General features: G+C 46.5%; 1 protein-coding gene across 3 annotated transcripts in view; it reads right to left on the minus strand.

Moving 5' to 3' along the window:
* Positions 1-147: 147 nt before the first annotated feature.
* Positions 148-22135, minus strand: part of SPAG5 (sperm associated antigen 5) — a 24409-nt gene continuing 2421 nt past the window's right edge. Inside the window, exons 3-24 of one of the 3 annotated variants that reach the window (XM_031657438.1) lie at positions 16405-17492; positions 16121-16295; positions 9536-9610; positions 9202-9294; positions 8976-9110; positions 8644-8763; positions 8445-8537; positions 8228-8341; positions 7782-7875; positions 7463-7610; positions 7280-7382; positions 6983-7116; positions 6639-6777; positions 2583-2694; positions 2325-2411; positions 1939-2059; positions 1715-1826; positions 1246-1326; positions 947-1102; positions 792-866; positions 584-664; positions 148-344 (exon numbers count right to left, since the gene is read on the minus strand). In XM_031657438.1, the coding sequence (XP_031513298.1) occupies positions 273-344; positions 584-664; positions 792-866; positions 947-1102; positions 1246-1326; positions 1715-1826; positions 1939-2059; positions 2325-2411; positions 2583-2694; positions 6639-6777; positions 6983-7116; positions 7280-7382; positions 7463-7610; positions 7782-7875; positions 8228-8341; positions 8445-8537; positions 8644-8763; positions 8976-9110; positions 9202-9294; positions 9536-9610; positions 16121-16295; positions 16405-17492 (3408 nt within the window). In that variant the 3' untranslated portion in view covers positions 148-272. Of the gene's footprint in view, positions 345-583; positions 867-946; positions 1103-1245; positions 1327-1714; positions 1827-1938; positions 2060-2324; positions 2412-2582; positions 2695-6638; positions 6778-6982; positions 7117-7279; positions 7383-7462; positions 7611-7781; positions 7876-8227; positions 8342-8444; positions 8538-8643; positions 8764-8975; positions 9111-9201; positions 9295-9535; positions 9611-16120; positions 16296-16404; positions 17493-22135 lie in introns of all 3 variants that reach the window. The other 2 variants (XM_031657437.1, XM_031657439.1) reach the window with 2 other exon arrangements.

Here is a 22135-nt window from a genome sequence, read left to right on the forward strand (position 1 = left end):
GGGCAGGCAGCCTTGGCTTTGGATGCACCAGGAGGTGGAGAGGGATCTATGGAGGGTACCCAGGCAGGAGGCCCAGGCTGCCTCTTCCCTGACTTCATCATCCTCCCCCTCTCACCCAAAAAGTAAGATTCCGTAAGCTTGGAGAAATACATTAAATACACTTTATTTAAATAGCATTTATCTCAGGTGGCTCTATGCCAGTTGGTCTTGGTATTAGGGTAAAGGGGTATTGCAGGTAAAAAGGGGTGAAGCAGATTCTGGCCTTCAGTTTCTTAGCTCAGAAATTCCAGCAATCCCTGTAGCTCTTTGCATCCCCTCACCACCTCTGGAATAGAGAGCAGGGTCTGGGAAGAGAGGCAGAAAAAGCAGCTCAGGACCACAGGCCTAAGGCCCAGGGCTCCCAGCCCCAGCAGGCAGCCGCTGAATTAGAGGGGAGAAAACAGACACCACAGAGAAGCCTGCAATAGTGATTCAGGCCCAGCTCTCAGTAAAGGCTGGGAACGAGAGATGTGCTCATTAGTACCTCCTGGGGCCAGGCCTTGTACCAGGTACATTAGTTATATCACCTCCCTCCTGCCTGTACCTTATAAATATGCTGAACAATGTCATCTAGTTTTTCTAACTCCTTGTCAGAGCGCCGAAGGTTCTCCTCTAGGATATTTCTCTAGAAAGCAAACAGATTTTATAAGTCCTATGCATAAAAGAGCAAGCTTGGTAGGACAGGGGAAACATGGCAGGGCATTTGCTAATGATGGTAGGAAATGGCCCTGGAATGGCATGGACATTCTTACATGGCTCTGGAACTTGATCATGAGTTTTTCCTTCTCATTTTTCATCTCCAGGAACATCACTCTCAGTTTGTCCACCTAGAAATATGTCCAGATCAACAGGGGTACAGCCTGGGGTCCCCACCTGCTGTCCAGCTCCTCTGTTAACTCTGAGTCACCTCCTGAGAGAGCCACACTTTCTCCTGGATCCAATTGGTGGCCACAGGCTGGCAGTTGGAGTCCAGCTGGCCTTCCAGGGCCTCCTGGAGCACTTTGGTCTCTGTCTCCGCACGCCGAAGTGAGCGGGTAAGGTGGGTCACCTCCTCTCTAAGGCTCTGGGAATAAGAATGGAGAGGTGTCCAATAGGACATAAGGATAGACAATGTGTGGTGAACAAAAGTAAACCATTTCTCATATTTGGGATCCTGGCTGACCAGTAACACAGAAAGCAAAGGCCTGGGCATGATGGTGAACATACTATGAGCTCGCCACTCTTGTCTATCTGTTCTAGGATCTTCTCATTCTGCTGCTGTATCACTTCCTGGAGCTCCTTTTCATTCTGTGAGGGAAAGGAAGGTGAGAAGACACACGGAGAGCTGGTCTCTTCACAGCCGTTGCCAGGAGATAGGAGAGAGTGCCTGACCCATGCTCAGCCCACATGAGACCAATTGATATCACTCCAATTCTTCCTCCAGGGCCAAGCCAGGCAAGGCACATTTCAGTGTTGGGAGAGTTCTGCTAGAGTTCCTGACTTCTCTCCTGGGTCTGCCTGGGAAGATAGGTCAGCCCATAGCTGAAATGTGAAATGTCTGACCCCAGGAAGGGCAAAACTAGGGCAGTGGTTGGAAAATCCCCACCACCCAGATTCCTGGAGAGATAATGGCTCCCAGTGGGCCAGTAGAGCTGCCCCAGTTCTTCATTGCCCCACTTCTAGGTCCCTCCTTCACCTTGTAGCGCAAGCACAAGGCCTGGTTCAGCTTCTCTATGTCTGCTTCCTTTGCCTTCTGGGCTTCCTGATGCTGTTCTTCCTGGGCTTGTAGCCTAGCCTGCAGCTCACAACTGAAGAAAGGAAGAATTCAGCAACATTCTTGTCCTCTCAGGGGCCAGTTCAACCCTTGGCATAAGAGGCTGTCTCACTGTCCCTCTGTCACCAAAACTGCATCCCACTTACATTTTTCGCTGCAGAGTCCTGATGGCTTCTTCTTTAGACTCTTGTAGCAGGGAACAAAGACTCTGAAGCTCAATAGTCATAATACTCATTTCTGCCAGGCTCTCCTCCATACCTGGGGTCTCTGAAAGAGAAAGTCCCAGATAGAGGTCTAGCCTTCCAGCCATGGAAGGAAGGAGTGTATAGCCATCATTTCCACAACTCTTATCTGTGTTCCCCACCCACAGGATTTGAATGTCTGGAACATTACAGATCCCAGAAGGCAGAAATAAAATGAGCCCAAGTAGAATTGAGGTTTTTAGAGCAAAGCACTTCTCACTGCTTTTGTCTTTACTCATCACCACCAGATTTTCTAGAAATGAGGCAGGATCCCTGGAGCCCCTCCTAACCTGCAGGCTGAAGGGAAACCATTGATGCTACTCGGGTGAAAGCACTCTTGTCACTTCCAAGCAAGGGCACAGGAGTTGATTCTGGCTCTAAGAGAAAAACCAATAATGGGAGAGGGCCCCTTTGGTCATCCAGGGAGGGGTCTATCATAATGGAAGCCAGGGTAAGACAGACAAGCCCGCTGGTGGACATCTTCAACAGCTGAAGATACTGGGAGCAGGGTTACAACTTTCCCGCCCTCAAATCCCAGGGCCTTTAACCTTCATCTGCCACTGCTATCAAGATGCTTCCCAGGAAGGTGTTGTCATTAGGCAGAGGGTGTTCCTGGGTGGGAGCACAGGCTGTACTCAGCAGAAGGGTCTCTTGTTCAGTCTAAGGGCAAAGAAGAAAAAATAGCTGCTGTTCAGGTCTAGTGAACTCCTGGGCTTCCAGGTAACTCCCAGCCATCTCCTCCAAAATGCTATTCCACATATTATCTCAATTATCTATCTTCAACTTCTCCATTAGTGCCTTTCCCTGAACATGTTTATATTCTTCAGCCTCTCCCACAAAAACAGCAGTATTTTAAAAATAAACCTAAACAAAACCCTTCTTCTTACCTTAAATCCCCTTTTAGCTACTGCGAAAGAAAGAAAAGAAAAGAAAAGAAAAAAGAAAAGGAGCCTATACTTCTTTTTCTTTTTTGAGACGTAGTTTTGCTTTGCGGCCCAGGCTGGAGTGCAGTGGTGCCATACCTGCTCACTACAAGCTCCGCCGCCTCCTGGGTTCACACCATTCTCCTGCCTCAGCCTCCCAAGTAGCTGGGACTACAGGCGCCCTCGACCACGCCCAGCTAATTTTTGTATTTTTAGTAGAGATGGGGTTTCACTGGGTTAGCTAGGATGGTCTCAATCTCCTGACCTCGTGATCCGCCCGCCTCGGCCTTCAAAGTGCTGGAATTACAGGCGTGAGCCACCGCGCCCGGCTTATACTTCTTGTGTATAATTCTCACCATCTATTAACTCCCCAGCCCACTACTCTCAGGCTTCTCCCTTGTCATTCCGCCTAAATTCTTGTCATTTGGTTCACCAATGGCAGCCTTACTTTCAAATGCAATGCATACATTGAAGCTCTTGTTTTACCTGACCTATTTGATATTGATGACCACATTGTTCTTTTAGAAACTTTCTTTTCTTAGCTTGCAGGACATGAGTCTCTCTCCTTTAAAGGCAGGCCTCAGGCCGGGCGCGGTGGCTCAAGCCTGTAATCCCAGCACTTTGGGAGGCCGAGGCGGGTGGATCACGAGGTCAGGAGATCGAGACCATCCTGGCTAACATGGTGAAACCCCGTCTCTACTAAAAATACAAAAAACTAGCCGGGCGTGGTGGCGGGCGCCTGTAGTCCCAGCTACTCGGAGGCTGAGGCAGGAGAATGGCGTGAACCTGGGAGGCGGAGCTTGCAGTGAGCCGAGATCGCGCCACTGCACTCCAGCCTGGGTGACACAGCGCGAGACTCCGTCTCAAAAAAAAAAAAAAAAAAGGCAGGCCTCACACCTTTCTGGTTATTTCTTCTCTATCCACAGGTCCTTCCTTAACTGTTGGATCCTCTGGGTTCAGTCCTTGGCCCTAAATTTACTCTAATTCATTCCCAGGGTGGCCTTGCCTTGGGAGCGCCACAAAAACATCTACTTCAAACTTCCTTTCCACATGAATGACTTCCATCCCTCTCTCAACTGGATTTTTTCCCAGTCTGCAGACTCAAAAGGCTAACTGCCTGTGAAGAATCTACTAGAAGGTTCCACAGTCAAATCTGTATGAAGCTGAGTTCACCATTTTCCCTGTGCCACCCTATCAAAAGTCTGTTCCTACTCCTGTATTTACTATTCTAGAGCAGGGAGAGGGAACACTAGCAAATTGTGGCCTACAGGTCAAATCTAGCCTGCCAACTATTTTTGTAAATAAAGTTTTATTGGAACGCAGCCAGACCCATTAATTTACATACCATCTATGGCTGCTCTTGAACTACAAAGGCAGAGTTGAGTAGTTGAGACAGAGACGATATGGCCCAAAAAGCCAAAAGTACTTAATATATGGTCATTTATAGGAAAAGCTTGCTGGCCTCAGTTCTGGAGGAGCTGTGCTTGTGGCTGCAGCAGCTAACTGGCTGTGCACAGGTAAGGCCAGGCAAGGCAGGAGCCGCTCAGCATCTCCGCTTTGTCTCCTTGGCTCTTCCCCTGCCATCCTCGTCCTGCTACCTGGGACTCCAGGATGTGCCCTTTCGACCCTTTCCTAACATCTTCGCTCCTTTCCGCATACTTGAAACCCCATGGCTCAACCTTTCCTGTTCTATCCCTCCTCAGCTCTCCCACCTGAACCTCAGCTTTTCCAATCCCAAATCCTCCTCTTCTTTTGGATATTTCCTTGGAGTCTGCATCTCCTACCCAGAGCATTTCCTGCTCAGCCTGCTCCCTCTCCTCCTAGGCTAGGTCCTCTCTCCAGTTCTCCTGCCTTCTCTGCCCCCCCGGTCTAGGTCTCTCCCACCAACTGGTTAGCCTGCGTCACCATTACCTCCCCTCAGTCTCATCTCTCTCTCAGGCTCTCCACTCCTTTCAGCCTTGGTCCTCTGCCCTCCCATCTGGGTGTCTGAGTTGTGGGGAAATGAAGTGCTTCCTATTGCTATTCCTCCCAACACATAGGTGAAGTGCTCCCTGAGCATGGAGATGATCCGGAGGTGTCACTAACCCGTCTCCACACACTAACACAGCTAACCCACTGGGCCCTCTTTCCTAGCAATCTAAGGATCATCATTCACTCTTCTGCCTCTTACATCAAATTGGTCACCAGGTTCTACTGCGTCTGCTTCCTAAAATATCTATTGAATCCATTCACTCCATCCTTTCCTTTCTACCGCCTATAAAACTGCCATTATTTCAAGCCTTCAAAATCTGCCTTCTGCCTACTTCTGCAGTGTGGTCTCCTGCCTTGCACCACATAGCTCTCACGCTGCAGCCATGAAGAGCTGCTTCCCATTCCTCAGACTTGCTGCCTTCCATATGAGCGGCATCTTGCCTTGTTCATCCTCTAGTCCCAGCACCTAACCCAGGTTTTATAAGGTAGACACTACAAAAAAGAACACATCATGTACAATGTGCATGACTTTCTACATATGACTCTCATATGTCATCAGATGAAACTTTCATACACCATTCCCTCTGCCTAGTGGGCCTTCCTAAATACCCACCCCTACCCCACAAACTTCTAAACCTCAAGACTGTACCCAAGGTCAGCTGCTTTGAGAAGGGACCCTAATTCTGGGAAGGTTGAAGTGGTCCTCCCCTCTCTATCTCTCACAGTGGTCCATGCAGACCTCTACCATGATCATAAGTCAAAATGACAAGTTTACATCTGGTTGTCTTCCATGCTAAACTGTAGATTTGTTGGCATTTCCTGTGCTCGGCACCCAGTTGGGAAAGAGGATCAGGTCATAAGCAATTGCCAGATTTTAGGATATTTGTTGTGTCTGAATAAGCTGAATATTCTGCTGAATAAGCTAATTACCTGTGTATTCTGAATGATATCAACCACTTATTGTTTAGTGCACACTGCGGGGAGGCCAAAGAAGGCTGTATTTCTGCTTTCTTGAAACATAGTCTGATTGAAGAGACCAGGTATCCAAGGAAAATTAATGCAAATACAAAAGAAGAGTAAGTTCATGAGAAATATGGCAGAAGAAAAGATCGCCAGGTCCACATGATTTGATTTGGGAACATTTCAAAGAAGGTGAACCAGGGAAGATTTCTTTTTTTGGGGGGGAAAGGGTTTCACTCTCACCCAGTTTGGAGTGCAGTGATACAAAAAATTAACCAGGTATGATCATGGCTCACTGCAAGCCTCAACTTCCCAGGCTCAGGTGATCCTCCCACCTCAGCCTCCTGGATAGCTGGGACTACAGGTGCACAACACTACACCTGGGCTAATTTCTGTATTTTTTGTAGAGATGGTTTTCACCATGTTGCCCAGGTTGGAAGGGAGGATTTTAATAGAATAGGCATTTCCAGTTTGAAGAAAGAAGAGAATGAATGTGGGAGCAGCCAGAGTCTGGGTTCTGGAGATAAAAATGGGGACATATGTGTAGCATACAGGCAGTCTAGCTGGGGCAAAGTGTTCATAATAGGGAGGTAGAAGACAGGGGAAAAAAGGTTTAAGCAACAGGCTAATGAGGTCCTGTAGGTAACTGAAAGTCATATAAGGTCACAGTTAGAAAAAGAGTAATGTTTTATGAAGACTATTCTGTAAAATAAAGATACAATTGGAAGAGAAGGAACCCCGGGATCCTACCTTCTCCTTTAGTTTTGTCTGTAGGAAGAGAGTCAGCCTCTGTAGTTGCTCAGTCAGCACCCCTAGCTTTTGAGAGTACTGCCGTGTTTTCTCCAGGTCTTGCTCCTGGTTATCTACTATGGTGCTGGCCAGTTTAGCCCTGAAGTAAGGAACAGGGAAGATGACCAAAGACCAAATTACCTTCTCTGAACGCCTCTCCCAAATCCCCACAGAGCTGCATTAAAGGAGAGAAACAAGAGGCTCAACACTCACAGTTCTCTTCTTGGAGATTTTGGCTTCTAGAAGTGTTCCTGACAAAAAAAAATAAGCACTTGGGGGGAAGTACAGAAAGTTAGACAACTTACGTTAGGTTCTCTACAGTGTCCTTGAGGTTCTCACACTGCAAGCTGCGCTCCCGGAGCACTTCCAGTGTGGTTTTCAATTGACACTCAACTTGACCCAGTTCCAGGTGAGCAACCTGATTCTCCTGGTCTGCAAACTGGGAAGACAAGAGAAGCAGCAAGACAAGGAGGGAGAATTTTAGTGCCCTAGGGACAGAGGCTTTTTCTAGTTCATGGTCTCAAACCTTACCTCAACACTATCAGGCAAGAATCACACTCTTGAGGTTTACCAGCTCCCTTGGCCCAAGCCATATTCCTTACCTCCAAGGTCTCTTTCAGGTCCCGCACCTCTTTGGCCAGGACAGCTTGTTGCTGCTGCAGTTCTGCCTGCATGTGTTTTAGTGCCATCTCTTCCTTTTGCCATCTGTCAGAGACCATATATTAGATCCCATTTGGTCCTAATTCCTGGATGCCTACTGCCACAATACCCTGTTAGGAACTCACTGAGCAGCCTGCTCCTCATTGCTCTGGATAAGTTGGCAGAGTAACTCATCCTTCACAGCCAGGTCCTGGGCACAATGGGCATGCTGACTCTGTAGCTCTTTTAGCTGGTTGTCCAAGTTGGCCAGAATCTGCAACTGAGCCCGGAGATCTAGAACAAAAGTATCCTAATGACACTATGCAGTTACCAGGCCAGAAACTGCCCAAACCTCTGCTCCAAAGAAAGTGCTCCTGAGTACTTCCTTGCTCTAGTGCCACACTCCAAGCCTTAACAGGGCTCAACTGCTTACATGTGTGCATACACACACACACACACAAACACCTGTTGCTAGACGACTGTTTTCCAACTCCAGTTGTTCTATTTGGCCTTTGCACTCCTCTAGCTGGGCAGAGACTTGTTCCAGCTCCCTGGAAACCTAGGAAGAAAAGATGGTTTTCCTCCTGTAGTTCCTCCTGAATCAATAATCCCAGGACTTGGTCCAGCTTCTCTTTCTGAACAAGACAGAAAACTACCTTGCTCCTGGGCATCAACATTGCAGAAAATAAGGTTGATCCTCAGGAAAAAGTAGAGACAGGAGAAAAGTTGCTAAAGTAAAGATGCTGAAGGGCAAAGGAAAAAACTGGGCCTAAGGCCATCTTACAGCTAAGGGACCTGGCTGGCCTCCAAACCCACAGGGTGAAAAGAAAACAGATCCAGGGTAAGAGGCTAATGATATCACACATTAGAAAGGAAACCAAGCCTAAGCAGTCCCCACTCCTGGTCTGTACCTCCTGCTTTTCCTCAATTGCTGCATCACGTTCCTGCAGGGCCTGCCGGCTCTTGACTGTGAGTTTCTCTGTGAGTTGTCGAGACTGACTCAGCAAAGCTGTCCATGTTGTATACTACCAGAGGAAGCAAGCAGGTCAGTAGAGCACACTTGAGGCAAAGCTCCTAACAGGACTTGATGTGAGTAAGGAATTAATTATGATGGCCCCAAATACTCACATCCAGTTGCATGGACCTCCAGTCTTGTTGCAAGGTAGAAGTAAGACTCACTGTCTGCTGAACCAGCTCTTCTTGCTCGGTATGAAGCCCTACCTACAAAAGAAAGATTGCCTAGGCGGGAGCCCCTTCCCTTTGGATACAGGTCCACTCTCCCAGTCTGTCAGCACAGACCCCAGGAAAGAAAATGCCCTTAAATTACCAATTGGGTCTGGGTGTCCTTCAGAAGGCCTCTGAATTCCTGCATGGATGCTAGGTCCTGTTCCAGCTGGCTGATGCGCTGGCTGGCATGTGCACAGAAAGCCTCCAGCACTGTCTCTGCCTATTGAGGGAAGAGGTTGCAAGGACACAGTGGGCAACAGGGGAGCCAGCACAAAAAGCTGTAACCATCTGACACCTCAATAGATCAGTTCTTTACTCCCCAGGGCAGGCAGTTCTTAGGCCACCCATCTGTGTCTAAAGTGCATTTGTGTTCCTACAGGAACCCTGAGGTGGAAACCTCCCACATACAAGAACAAATGCCTGGCACCTTACCACATCCTTGCCTCTGAGAGCCATTTCCTCTCTGTGCCTTGCCTCCTCCCTTTCTGCTTTGAGGCTCTGGAGCTTTGCCCTCAATTTCTTCAGTAAATCAAAACAGCAAGAGACCAAGATTTCTGTATGCCGAGACTATACAATAAGAATCAGTTGATGTGTCTGGTTCTTCTTTATGGCTTTTAGTCCCACCACAGGCCTCTACCTCCATCTTCATGCTGCTTACCTCCTGACTCACAGTAGTTTTATCTTCTTCTAAATGCAACAGGGATAAGTGAAGCAAGGATATCAGCTCTTTAGAGACAAGCAGCCATGATTGCTGTAGAGAAAAAAATGGGTGGGTGAGATCAAATAGTCACTAAGCAGGCAACAGGGGCACTGGGGAGGAAAACCACTAACCCCAAATTCCAAGCTCCCCATAAGGAGATGTACTTTACAAAGGTTTGGAAACCTTCCTTCACCACCACAGCTTAGTATCACCATCTACTAACCACCCAAGATTCTCCATTCTTGATCTTCACAGGAGACCCAGTGGTGGTGTAAGGTCAATCAACACTTACCATGACATTTCTGGCCTGCTGTAGGGCCTGTCCCATCTCATGGCTCTCCTTAAGATGCTGAAGTTTATTAGTTATCTAGCCAGAAAAACAGAGTTGTTCCTTGTTTTGTTTGTTTTTGAGACAGAGTCTTGCTCTGTCATCCAGACTGGAGTGCAGTGGCACAATCTCAACTCACTGCAACCTCCATCTCCCAGGTTCAAGCAGTTCTCATGCCTCAGCCTCCCAAGTAGCTGGGATTACAGGCATCCACTATCACACCCAGCTAATATGTATAGTTTTAGTAGAGTCGAGGTTTTACCATGTTGGCCAGGCTGGTGGCCAAAGTGCTGGGATTACAGGGGTGAGTCACCATGACCAGCCAAGTTGTTCCTTTTGAGTAGGCAACATGTACTGCCAGCACCTCATTCTTCCTCCCACCCAGTGAGTTATAGGAGCCTTTCCTATTTTATTTATTTTTTATTTTCTGTAGAGATGAGGTCTTGCTATGTTGCCCAGGCTGGTCTCAAACTCCTGGCCTCAGACAGTCCTTCTGCCTCGGACTTCCAAAGTGTTCCTCCCACACCCAGCCACCTTTCCTATTAAAAGTAGGAGCAAAGTTCACAATTCAATTCAGTGAAGCCAAGTCAGAAAGAAAAATCCACAGGTAGGTAAAAAATTTGTTTAGTCAGGCACAGTGACTCATGCCTGTAATCCCAGCACCTTCAGAGGCTGAGGCAGGAGGATCACTTAGGTCCAGGAGTTCAAGACCAGCCTGGGCAACATAGTGAAACCCCATCTCTTTAAAAAAAAAAAATTTTTTTTCATTAGCCAGGCAGGCATGGTGGCACGTGCCTGTATTCCCAGCTACTCAGCTGGATTGAGGTGGGAGGATCCCTTGAGCCCAGGAGGTAGAGGCTGCAGTGAGCCATGTTCATGCCACTCCACTCCAGTATGGGTAAGAGTGAGACCCTCTCTCAAAAAAAAAAAAAAAAAAAAAAAAAAGAAAAAAAAGGATAAACCAATTTATATCCTACAGATAAACAGAGTATGCTTATCAGCTTTACCTATTTTATTATTTGCTATTGAGTCACAAGAAAATGGCATCTCACTGTTCAATTTGCATTTTTTAATGCCAATAATGCTAACCTTCTTAGGTATTTATTCATCATTTTTACTTCCTTAATTGTCTGCTCATTATCCTGGGTCAAATAGATAAAACTCATAGTATGCATAGAGTAAGTAAGTATGATCTCAAAGGCAGTAGAACCCTGGAAGATAAATTCTAAGAGAAAAGTGGGAGTCTTCATTACTGAGGCAAGGCAGCCATCATCTGGGGAAAAAATTACTACTGGAGCAGCAGTGCTGATTTCTTGGAGTTCATGGCTCCCTTCCCCAGCAAAGCAGTTATCATTCACTGCTGCATCGTGCAGTAAGGCACAGAGTAGCACATGAGCTTGGATAGGGCTCACATAGTGCTCAGCTGGACAGTCAGGCAGGTGATGAGATTAATGTGAAGGAGGCAGCCAGGCAGCAAGGACATGGCATGGTGATGGAGAATGGCTAAAGGTATGTCATTTCCCCTCTTTGGTTCTGCTTCAGTGGCCTACAAAGGGACCTCGCAAGCTTCAGGGGAAGAGGATGCAAGGCAGATTCAGGGATGGGAAACAACGTCAAGAACCAGAGGAAAGGATACAAAGATATAAGAAAACAGGAGACAAATTGAGCAGCTGGAGGAACATGGAGCTTACGATTTCCAGGATTTTTGGCAAATGGTAAAGTCACTACTTTGAGGACATTTCAACTCAAAGGAGGTCTTTGCACATTTGGGGACCATCTCTTCTTAGCAGCAGCCACCTATTATCTCAACAGCCACAATGGTGAAGTGCTATCAACTCCTTCAGCTGCGACCATTCCCTTCCTTCCTAGGCCTGTATTGTAACAGAGTCCTCTAGAACATTGTTGTTATTGTTGTTGTTTGAGACAGTCTCAATCTGTTGCCCAGGCTGGAGTACACTGGTGCGATCTCAGCTCACTGCAACCTCCACCTCCTGGGTTCAAGGGATTCTCATGCCTCAGCCACCCAAGTAGCTGGGATTACAGGAGTGCACTACCATACCTAGCTAACTTTTGTATTTTTAATAGAGATGGGTTTCACTATGTTAGCCAGGCTGGTCTCAAACTCTTGGCCTCAAGTGATCTGCCAGCCTCAGCCTCCCAAAGTGCTGGGATTACAAGCGTGAGCCACCACATTGGGCCAACAGTGGTCTTTTAGCTACTTTCCTCTCATATTTCCTGCAAAAACTAAGTACCCTTAAGTTTAAATTGTTACAAAGACTTTAATGTCCAGCATATTACCAATATTGACAATTTAAAATAATTGTTTGGGCCGGGCGCGGTGGCTCACGCCTGTAATCCCAGCACTTTGGGAGGCCAAGGCGGGCAGATCAGGAGGTCAGGAGATCGAGACCATCCTGGCTAACATGGTGAAACCCTGTCTCTACTAAAAATACAAAAAAATTAGCCGGGCGTGGTGGTGGGTGCCTGTTGTCCCAGCTACTTGGGAGGCTGAGGCAGGAGAATGGTGGGAACCCGGGAGGCAGAGCTTGCAGTGAGCCAAGATCGCGCCACTGCACTCCAGCCTGGGCGACAGAGCGAGATTCCGTCTCAAAAAATAATAATAAAAATAATTTTTTTTTTTTTGAGACAGAGTCTTACTCTATCCCCCCGGCTAGAGTGCAGTGGTGCAATCTCGGCTCATGGCAACCTCCACCTCCCGGGTTCAAGGGATTCTCATGCCTCAGCCTCCCGAATAGCTGGAATTACAGGCACCTGCCACCACACTCGGCTAATTTTTGGTTTTTTTTTTTTTTTTTTTTTGAGACGGAGTCTCACTCTGTCACCCAGGCTGGAGTGCAATGGTGCGATCTCGGCTTACTGCAAGCTCTGCCCCCTGGGTTCACACCATTCTCCTGTCTCAGCCTCTGGAGCAGCTGGGACTACAGGTGCCTGCCACCACACCCGGCTAATTTTTTTATATTTTTAGTAGAGACGGGGTTTCAGTGTTAGCCAGGATGGTCTCAATCTTCTGACCTCGTGATCCACCAGCCTCGGCCTCCCAAAGTGCTGGGATTACAGGCGTGAGCCACTGCGCCTGGCCAATTTTTGTATTTTTAGTAGAGACGGGGTTTCGCCATGTTGACCAGGCTGGTCTCGAACTCCTGACCTCAGGTGATCCGTCCACCTCGGCCTCCCAAAGTGCTGGGATTACAGGTGTGAGCCACCACACCCAGCCTAAAATAAAATTATTAGATTACTCTTAAATATATCCAGTGGCATAAATACTACATACACCAAAATGATATGATACCTAGTTGCTATCTTTTAAAAATACAAGAAAAAGCTCTTCTTAGCAGTCAGAAATTTTATTATGTCATTGCTTTTTCTCTTTGAACATTTATTTTTCTCACAATTTCATCCTAATGTAATATATTTGTATGCTTTAAAGTCTGTTATTAGCTGGGCACAGTGGCTCACACCTGTAATCCTAGTGCTTTGGGAGCAAAGGCTGGCAGATCACTTGAGCCCAGGGGTTTGCGAACAGCCTGGCCAACATAGCAAAACCCCATCTCTACTAAAAATACAAAAAAATTAGCTAGGTGTGGTGGCATACACCTACAGTCCTAGCTACCCAGAAGGCTGAGGTGGGAGGATCACCTGAGCCAAGGAAGCTGAGGCTTTAGTGAGCCCTGATCACAACATGGTACTCTAGCCTGGGTGACAGACCGAGACTCTATCTCAAAAAATAAAAATAAAATCTGTTATTAACCATCATCTCTGCAATAACAACAAAAGTTCGTCTAAATTTAAATTAAAATTTCCTTTCAACTCCTTTGACTAGAAGACTTTAGAGTGAAAAAGCTTTCTTTTGGATAGAGAAATCTTTTAATCAGTTGTATAGTAGTCACTGTAATAATTTCTAATAAAATAAACATGCTCAGCAAAATTTAATTGGGAATCACCTATTAATGAAATTGATGGAGCTTCCTTCCCCTTATTAGTTCATATATCTGTGGATTACTATAATTCTAGCAATAAGAAATGGTTCAGCAACAATTCATGACTCTGTTTTTTGAGGCAGGGTCTGGCTCTGTCACCCAGGCTGGAGTGCAGTGGCAAGATCTCAGTTCACTGCAGCCTTCAACTCCCGGCCTCAAGTGATCCTCCACCTCAGCCTTCCGAGTAGCTGGGACTACAGGCACAAACCACCGCACCCAGCTAATTTGTGTATTTTTTTGTAGATATGAGGTTTCACCATATTTCCCAGGGTGGTCTTGAACTCCTGAGCTCAAGTGATCCTCCCACCTCACTCTCCCAAAGTACTGGGATTACAGGTGTGAGCCACCATGCCAGCTGACTCCTTTCCATTCTGATAGATGTAAACACTGAGAAATCTTCACATAAACAATAGGGGCCAGGCGCGGTGGCTCACACCTGTAATCCCAGCACTTTGGGAGGCTGAGGCAGGCAGATCACGAGGTCAGGAGATCAAGACCATCCTGGCTAACACGGTGAAACCCCGTCTCTACTAAAAATACAAAAAATTAGCTGGGCACGGTGGCAGGCACCTATAGTCCCAGCTACTCAGGAGGCTGAGGCAGGAGAATGGTGGGAACTCGGGAAGCGGAGCTTGCAATGAGCCAAGATCACGCCACTGCACTCCAGCCTGGGCGACAGAGCAAGACTCCGTCTCAAAAACAAAAAACAAAAAAAAACAAAAAAACACACAGAAAAACAACAATAGGAATAAGTAGAAACAGAAGAAGGGAGGCTGAGCACAATAGCTCATGCCTATAATCCCAGCACTTTGGGAAGCTGAGGTGGGAAGATGGCTTGATCCCAGAAGGCAGAAGTTGTAGTGACCCGAGATCACACCACTGCACTCCAGCCTGGGTGACAGCAAGACTCTGTCTCAAAAGAAAGAAAAGAAAAGAAAGTATGTTCTTCTTTAGTAAAGTGGGCATAGGCAATCAGGCATTTGAGAACGGAGAACTAGGAAAGAAAAACAGTGAAGAATACATGTGGATAATGAGAATAAATAAGGTCTAATATTTGATAGCACAACAGGAGGACTACAGTCAATAGTAATTTGTATATTTAAAAATAACTAAAATAGGCCAGGCGTGGTGGCTCATGCCTGTAATCCCAGCATTTTGGGAGGCCAAGGCGAGTGGATAATTTGAGGTCAGGAGTTCGAGACCAGCCTGACCAACATGGAGAAACCCCATCTCTACTAAAAATACAAAATTAGCTGGGTGTGGTGGCACATGCCTGTACTCCCAGCTACTCAGGAGGCTGAGGCAGGAGAATCACTTGAACCTGGTAGGCGGAGGTTGCAGTGAGCCGAGATCGCACCACTGCACTCCAGCCTGGGCAACAACGGCAAAACTCCGTCTCAAAAAAAAAAAAAAAAACAGGCTGGGCGCAGTTGCTCATGCCTGTAATCCCAGCACTTTGGGAGGCTGAGGCAGGTGGATCACAAGGTCAGGAAATCGAGACCAGCCTGGCCAACACAGTGAAAACCTGTCTCTACTAAAAATACAAAAATTAGCTGGGTGTGGTGGCATGCCCCTGTATTCCCAGCTACTCAGGAGGCTGAGGCAGGAGAATCGCTTAAACCCAGGAGAAGGAGGCTGCAGTGAGCCGAGACCACACCATTGCACTCCAGCCTGGGTGACAGAGTGAGACTCCGTCTCAAAAAAAAAACAAACAAACAAACAAAAAAACAACAACTAAGAGTATAATTGGATTGCTTGTAACACAAAGGATAAATGCTTGAAGGGACAGATACAGATACCGCATTTTCCATGATGTGATTATTGCCCATCACATGCCTGTATCAAAACATCTCATGGACCCCATGAATATATTTACCTACTCTGTAACCACAAAAAATAAAAATTATTTTAAAAAATGTTTTAGGCTTATTCACAATTTTTCTTAAAATATTAAATATAGTCTACCAATGCAAAAAATGAAGAAAAAGAATACATGTGGAAGCTGATGTTCTAAAAACCAATTCCTTTAAAACTTTCCTTGCTTGCACTACTTTGGAAAGTTTTGATGTACCCCAGGAGTATAGTGACTACCCATAGCTTTAAGGGGATTTTTCAGATCCTCAGCTTTTTTGTTTAAGAGACAGGGTCTCACTGTCTTGCCCAAGCTGAAGTGCAGTGGCATGATCATAGCTCACTGCAGCCTTAACTTCCTGGGCTCAAATGATCCTCCTGCCTCAGCCTCCTGAGTAGTGAGGCATGCAAAACCATATCCAGCTGATTTTTTAAAAATCTTTTGTAGGGATGGGATCTTGCTATGTTGCCCAAGCTGGTTTCAAATGCCTGGCCTCAAGCAGTCCTCCCACCTTGGCCTCCCAAAGCAGTGGGATTATAGGCATCAGCCACCGTGCCTGCCCAGATTCTCAGCTTTTACAAATGTTCTAAGTATAAGCTTGTGATAGGAGTCCCCTTTGCCCTCTGGCAGCTTCTCAGCTTAAATTCCAAGGAAGAGAGCCCACTGGGATCCTTCAAGCTTTGAAAGGAATCTTGTTACCCCACTGTGAGATGTGTCAGTCTGTGTGCTACTGTCCTGGGTTTCTGGGTGAGGGACAGCCAGCTGGCTCTTCCAGTCCCGAAGCTGGCGGGAGAGAACCTCCAGAATGACAAGAGAGCTCAGCAGGTTATCTTCCAAGTCATGTCGAGACAAGGCAGTCAGATCTGGAGGCCGGCTGCAGCAGAAACAGAAGAACATGACAAAAAGAAAGGGAGGGGAAGGGATGGGAGGGGAAGGTCCAGGATAATGGAACTCACGAGGCGCAAGAACATAGGGGCACTTACCCACACAGGAGCCGCTCTGTCTCAGAAGTACTGTCCTTGGTGCCAACCAGGCCTGCCTGGGATGTGTTTGTACTCTTTTCCTGTGGTGCTGAGGGAGTAAACCAAGTCCCCACCGAGCAAGTAGAGAAAGGAGTAGTGCCAATTGCAGCATCCCGAAGCATCAAGGGAATGGATAAGCTTTGGCGGAGATTTTCCAGCATGACGGAGGTATTTACACCTTTTTCCAGCCAGGCCAGTGGGGACATCCAAGACTCTGTATCAGAGCCAAGAATCCTACCATCTTCTATTGCTGGGCCTGGAGCTGCTTGGGATTCCATTTCTACTAGATTTGGTGTCAGGCATGTGGACAGAATATCTTCCACATTTGAGACAAGTGCTTGATCTTCTGATTCAAACTCCTTAGGGTGTGTAGGAAAGCTCATTTCTCTTTCCTCCATAGCTCCATGCTCTACAATTTCCTCCTCTGGGTCCACATGATTGACAGGGAAATCTGCTGCCAAGGCAGTTGAAGGGGAAAGCCAGAGAAAAGAGGAAGGCAAGAAGGCGTTACTTTCAGAAGGTACTACTAAGTCCTCAGGCACAGCCTCAGTCCTACTGTCCCTCAGGCTTTCCTTGGAGCAATTTAGTTGTTCAGAAGAGGGATCTGGTGGAGACTCTAAGAGATGGGACGGAGATTCCTGAAAGATAAGTTTCTCAGATACAGCAGCAACAACTTCTGAAAACCTGTCTTCCATGCAGGGTGCCACCTCCTCTCTCACCAGATCTCCTGTTCTCAAAGGTTCATTTAAAGATATGCTGTTTGTCTCTGCCATGGTATCTAAATGGGCCTCAAATGTCATGTCTTGCTGCTGCCCCAGTGGAGATGGTACAAGGACGATGGTTTTAACCACATAGTTGTCCAGTGGGTCTACTGCTTCCTCAGACGTTTTAGGAGTAGAGCTAGTTTGGGGAACTGGATCTAGAGGCTGCTCATCTGATTCATGCTGACAGGCTTCCAGCCACTTTGAGGAATGACTGAAATGTTCTGAAGGGAAGTCTGTCCTCTTGGCATTTACAAAATCCACTGGAGATGAGTTGTTGCTGCCTTCCTGCCAAAGGAAACAAAAGTAGTTGTCTAAGGCGGTCAATTCGGTTCCCAACATACAATTACGAGTGCAAGATAGTGTCTAAACTCAAAAAAGAAAAGAATTCTTACTACCTCTGCTTAGGTAAGAACTTGGCTAATCTTGGTTGCTCATATAGAGACCCAATAGTAGGGAAAGAAAAGCTGCTAAGCCATTTTGGGTCCTTCCAAGTGAACCAGCCTACACTATAAACAGGCTGACAGCCGGGTGTGGTGGCTCACGCCTGTAATCCTAGCACTTTGGGAGGCCGAGGCGGGTGGATCACCTGAGGTTAGGAGTTCGAGACCAGCCTGGCCAACATGGTGAAACCTTGTCTCTACTAAAAATACAAGAATTAGCCAGGTGTGGTGGCGGGCACCTGTAATCCCAGCTACTCAGGAGGCTGAGGCAGGAGAATCGCTTGAACCCGGGAGGCAGAGGTTGCAGTGAGCCAAGATCGTGCCATTGCACTCCAGCCTGGGCAGCAAGAGCGAAACTCCGTCTCAAAAAAAAAAAAAAAAAAACGGCTGAGAATATAGATCCGTATCATGGGCAGATGGCAGCTTGAACATGACCCCACTCCTTTCCATTCCGAAATCTTAACGCACTTGTAGATGAACAGGTAGGAGGGGTCCATAGGGTGTGAGTGAAGGCTCAAGCTCTGTCAGAATCTAGAGTTGGTACAAGATCTTCTCCCTCTTGGCTGGGCGCCGTAGCTAACGACTGTAATCCCAGCACTTTGGGAGGCCAAGGCGGGCAGATCACCTGAGGTCAGGAGTTTGAGACCAGCTGACCAACCTGGTGAAACCCCCATCTCTACTAAAAATACAAAATTAGCTGGGCGTGGTGGCGCATGCCTGTAATCCCAGCTACTCGGGAGGCTGAGGCAGGAGAATTGCTTAAACCCAGGAGGCAGAGGTTACAGTGAGCCGAGTTTGCACCATTGCACTACAGCTTGGGCAAGAGAGACTTCTTTGAGACTCCATCTCAAAAAAAAAAAAAAAAAAAAAAAAGATCTTCTCCCTCTTGAAACAGATGAGAATTTGGGAACCAGAGTTAGAAAGCACATGGACCACAGAGATCCATGAAGTCCAGGGAGAAAGGGCAACACTAACCTGTGCCAGTGACCTAGTCTTATAGTCCACAGAGCTAAGGGCATCCTGAACACAGGGGTTGAACCAACTTGGCCCTTGGGATTTGAAGAGACCTAGACTTTGTAGCACAGGAGACTAAAGAGCAGAGAGACTTCCTCCTGATGCCCTGACAAGGGACTGACAACCTCCCTACTGCTGGGTCACAGGGAGAAAGACAAGTGCACCTTCTACCAACTGCACGATTGCTGGACCTGAGACTCAATGAACAACAAAAGAAAATATGAATGATCTTAAGTGGATCTGGTATAGCCAGAGAAAGGATAAGCACTAAGATAGTTAGTAAAGGCAGACCTTAGGCCAAGTACAGTGGCTCATGCCTGTAATCCCAGCATTTGGGAGGCCACAAGTAGGTGAATCGCTTGAGTTCAAACCTCATCTCTACTAAAAATACAAACATTAGCTGGGTATGGTGGTGCTGATGCGTGCCTGTAGTCCCAGCTACTCAGGAGGCTGAGGTGGGAGGATCATTTGAGCTCAGGGGGCAGAGGTTGCAGTGAGCCAAGATTGCGCCACTGCACTCCAGCCTTGGTGACAGAGCAAAAACCTGTCTCAAAAAATAAATAAATAAATAAATAAAAGAAAAGGTAGACCCTAAGAAAACAGAGCTGCCGGAAGACACAGATGATAATCTGAACAACAAAAAACATGAGTACTTAAGCTTTAACTACAACATAAATACACACAAAAAGACTTTTTAGAAATAATAAATATTATTTTAAATAAAAAATGTCAGTAAAATGAATTGAAAGAGTAAATTATCAGAGTTGAAACTAGAATTACTGGCCTGGACAAGTGGACGAAATATCTTAAAGCAAAGATAAAAATATAAAGAAATGTAAATCTGAAGGAAAAGCTAAAAGAATTAGAAGATAAACCCAGGAAACCTAACAGTTAAATAAAAGAAATTCCAGAAGAGAACATATATACATAAGGCACTGATTAACAAATATTAGAAGAAAATTGCCCCAATAAAAGACCTGAGTTTGCACATTAAAACGGCTCACCAGTTTCTAAGCAGGACTGACTAGAAAAGATACAAGCTAGACACATAATTATAAAATTTCTGTGCTACAACGAAGATAAAACTATTTTGGAAGCTTTAGATAGAAAGTCCAATTATTTATTAAAAAAATAATCAAACAGGCCAGGCGCAGTTGCTTACGCTTGTAATCCCAGCACTTTGGGAGGCCGAGGCGGGTGGATCATGAGGTCAGGAGATCGAGACCATCCTGGCTAACACGATGAAACCCCGTCTCTACTAAAAATACAAAAAATTAGCCGGCCGTGGTGGCGGGCACCTGTAGTCCCAGACACTTGGAAGGCTGAGACAGGAGACTGGTATAAACCCGGGAGGCGGAGCTTGCAGTGAGCCAAGATTGCGCCACCGCACTCCAGCCTGGGCGACAGAGCAAGAGCCTGTCTCAAAAAACAAAAAACAAAAGATAATCAAACATGAAATTTCTCATTTATATCAGTGGATAAAACAAAACCAAAGTTAGGTTAAAAAGGGCTTCTGATATTCTGGCACTGTCCTACTTACTGACCTGGGTATTAGTTACATGGATGTGTACTTTATAGTAATTTGTTATGCTGTTATGTTTTATTGTAATTTCATGTATCTTACTTTAATTTTGAAATTATTAAAAGGTATGGTGGCTCACACCTATAGTCCGAGCTATTCAGGAGGCTGAGGTGGGAGGATTGCTAGAGCTCAGGAGTTCAAGGTTGCAGTGAGTCAAGATCACACCACTGCACTGTCGCCTGGGTAACAAAGCAAGACCTTGTCTCAAGAAAAAAAAAAAAAAAAAAAAAACAGGGCGCAGTGGCTCACACCTGTAATCCCAGCACTTTGGGAGGATGAGGCGGTCGGATCACAAGGTCAGGAGTTCGAGTCCAGCTGGGCCAATATGGTGAAACCCCATTTCTACTCAAAATACAAAAACCAGCCGGGCATGGTGGCGGGCGCCTGTAGTCCCAGCTACTCGGGAGGCTGAGGCAGGAGAATCGCTTGAACCTGGGAAGCAGAGGTTGTCGTGAGCCAAGATTGTACCACTGCACTCCAATCTGGGCGACACAGCGAGACTCCTTCTCAAAAAAACAAAAAGACAATATAAACATGAGTGTGTGTGTGTGCATATATACAAAATAGACACACACAAAGAGATGCATGAAAGAATTGTCAAATATGACAGTTATCTAAGATAACAGAAATATTTCTTCCTTATACATTTATATATTCAAATGCTTCAAACAATTAAAATCTATTAATAATCAAAAATTTACAAACAGGCCAGGAGCAGTGGCCCACACCTATAATCCCAGCACTTTAGGAGGCCACGGTGGGCAGATTACTTGAGGTCAAGAGTTTGAGACCAGCCTGGCCAACATGATGAAACCTCACCTCTACTAAAAATACAAAAAATTAACCAGGCATGGTGGCACGCGCCTGTAATCCCAGCTACTGGGGAGGCTGAAGCAGGAGAACTGCTTGAACCCGGGAGGCGGAGGTTGCAGTGAGTTGAGATCATGCCACTGCACTCCAGCCTGGATGAAGGAGTGAGACCCTGTCTCAAAAAAAAAAAGAAGAAAAAAAAAATTAGGCCAGGCACCGTGGCTCATGCCCATAATCCCAGCACTTTGGGAGGCTGAGGTGGGCAGATCACGAGGTCAGGAGTTCGAGACCAGCCTGACCAACCTGGTGAAACCCTGTCTCTACTAAAAATACAAAAATTACCTGGGCGTAATGACACATGCCTGTAATCCCAGCTACTCAGGAGGCTGAGGCAAGAGAATTGCATGAACCTGGGAGGCAGAGGTTGCAGTGAGCCTGGATGGCACCACTGCACTCCAGCCTGGGTGACAGAGTGAGACTCTGTCTCAAAAAAAAAAAAAATTTGCCAGGCATGGTGGCACACACCTGTAATCCCAGCTACTTGGGAGGCTGAGGGAGGAAAATTGCTTGAACCTGGGAGGCAGAGGTTGCAGTGAGCCAAGATTGTGCCACTGTGTACTCCAGCCTGGGTGACAGAGTGAGACTCTCAAAAAAAAATTTTTTTTACAAAACAAAAATAATGGCTATTTTGTTGGAGAAAAACCCTTTTCATCGAGTAGCTGACTACATCTGGAGGTAGTACGCCCAGTAGTTAAGAGGGAAGGAGAATTCAATTTCAATCTAGTATTCTGCTATTGTGATTAAATAATCATGGTTAAATTCTATAAGCTCAGGCCAGGCACTGTGGCTCCCGCCTGTAATCCCAACACTTTGGGAGGCTGAGGCAGGTGGATCACCTGAGGTCAGGAATTCGAGACCAGCCTGGCCAATATGGCGAAACCCCATCTCTACTAAAAATACGAAAATTAGCCAGGCGTGGTGGCACATGCCTGTAATCCCAGCTACTAGGGAGGCTGAGGCAGGAGAATCGCTTGAACCGAGGAGGCAGAGGATGCAGTGAGCCAAGATCATGCCATTGCACT

The sequence above is a fragment of the Papio anubis genome, chromosome 17 (genome assembly GCF_008728515.1).
Source record: "Papio anubis isolate 15944 chromosome 17, Panubis1.0, whole genome shotgun sequence".
Taxonomy (NCBI): Eukaryota; Metazoa; Chordata; class Mammalia; order Primates; family Cercopithecidae; genus Papio; species Papio anubis.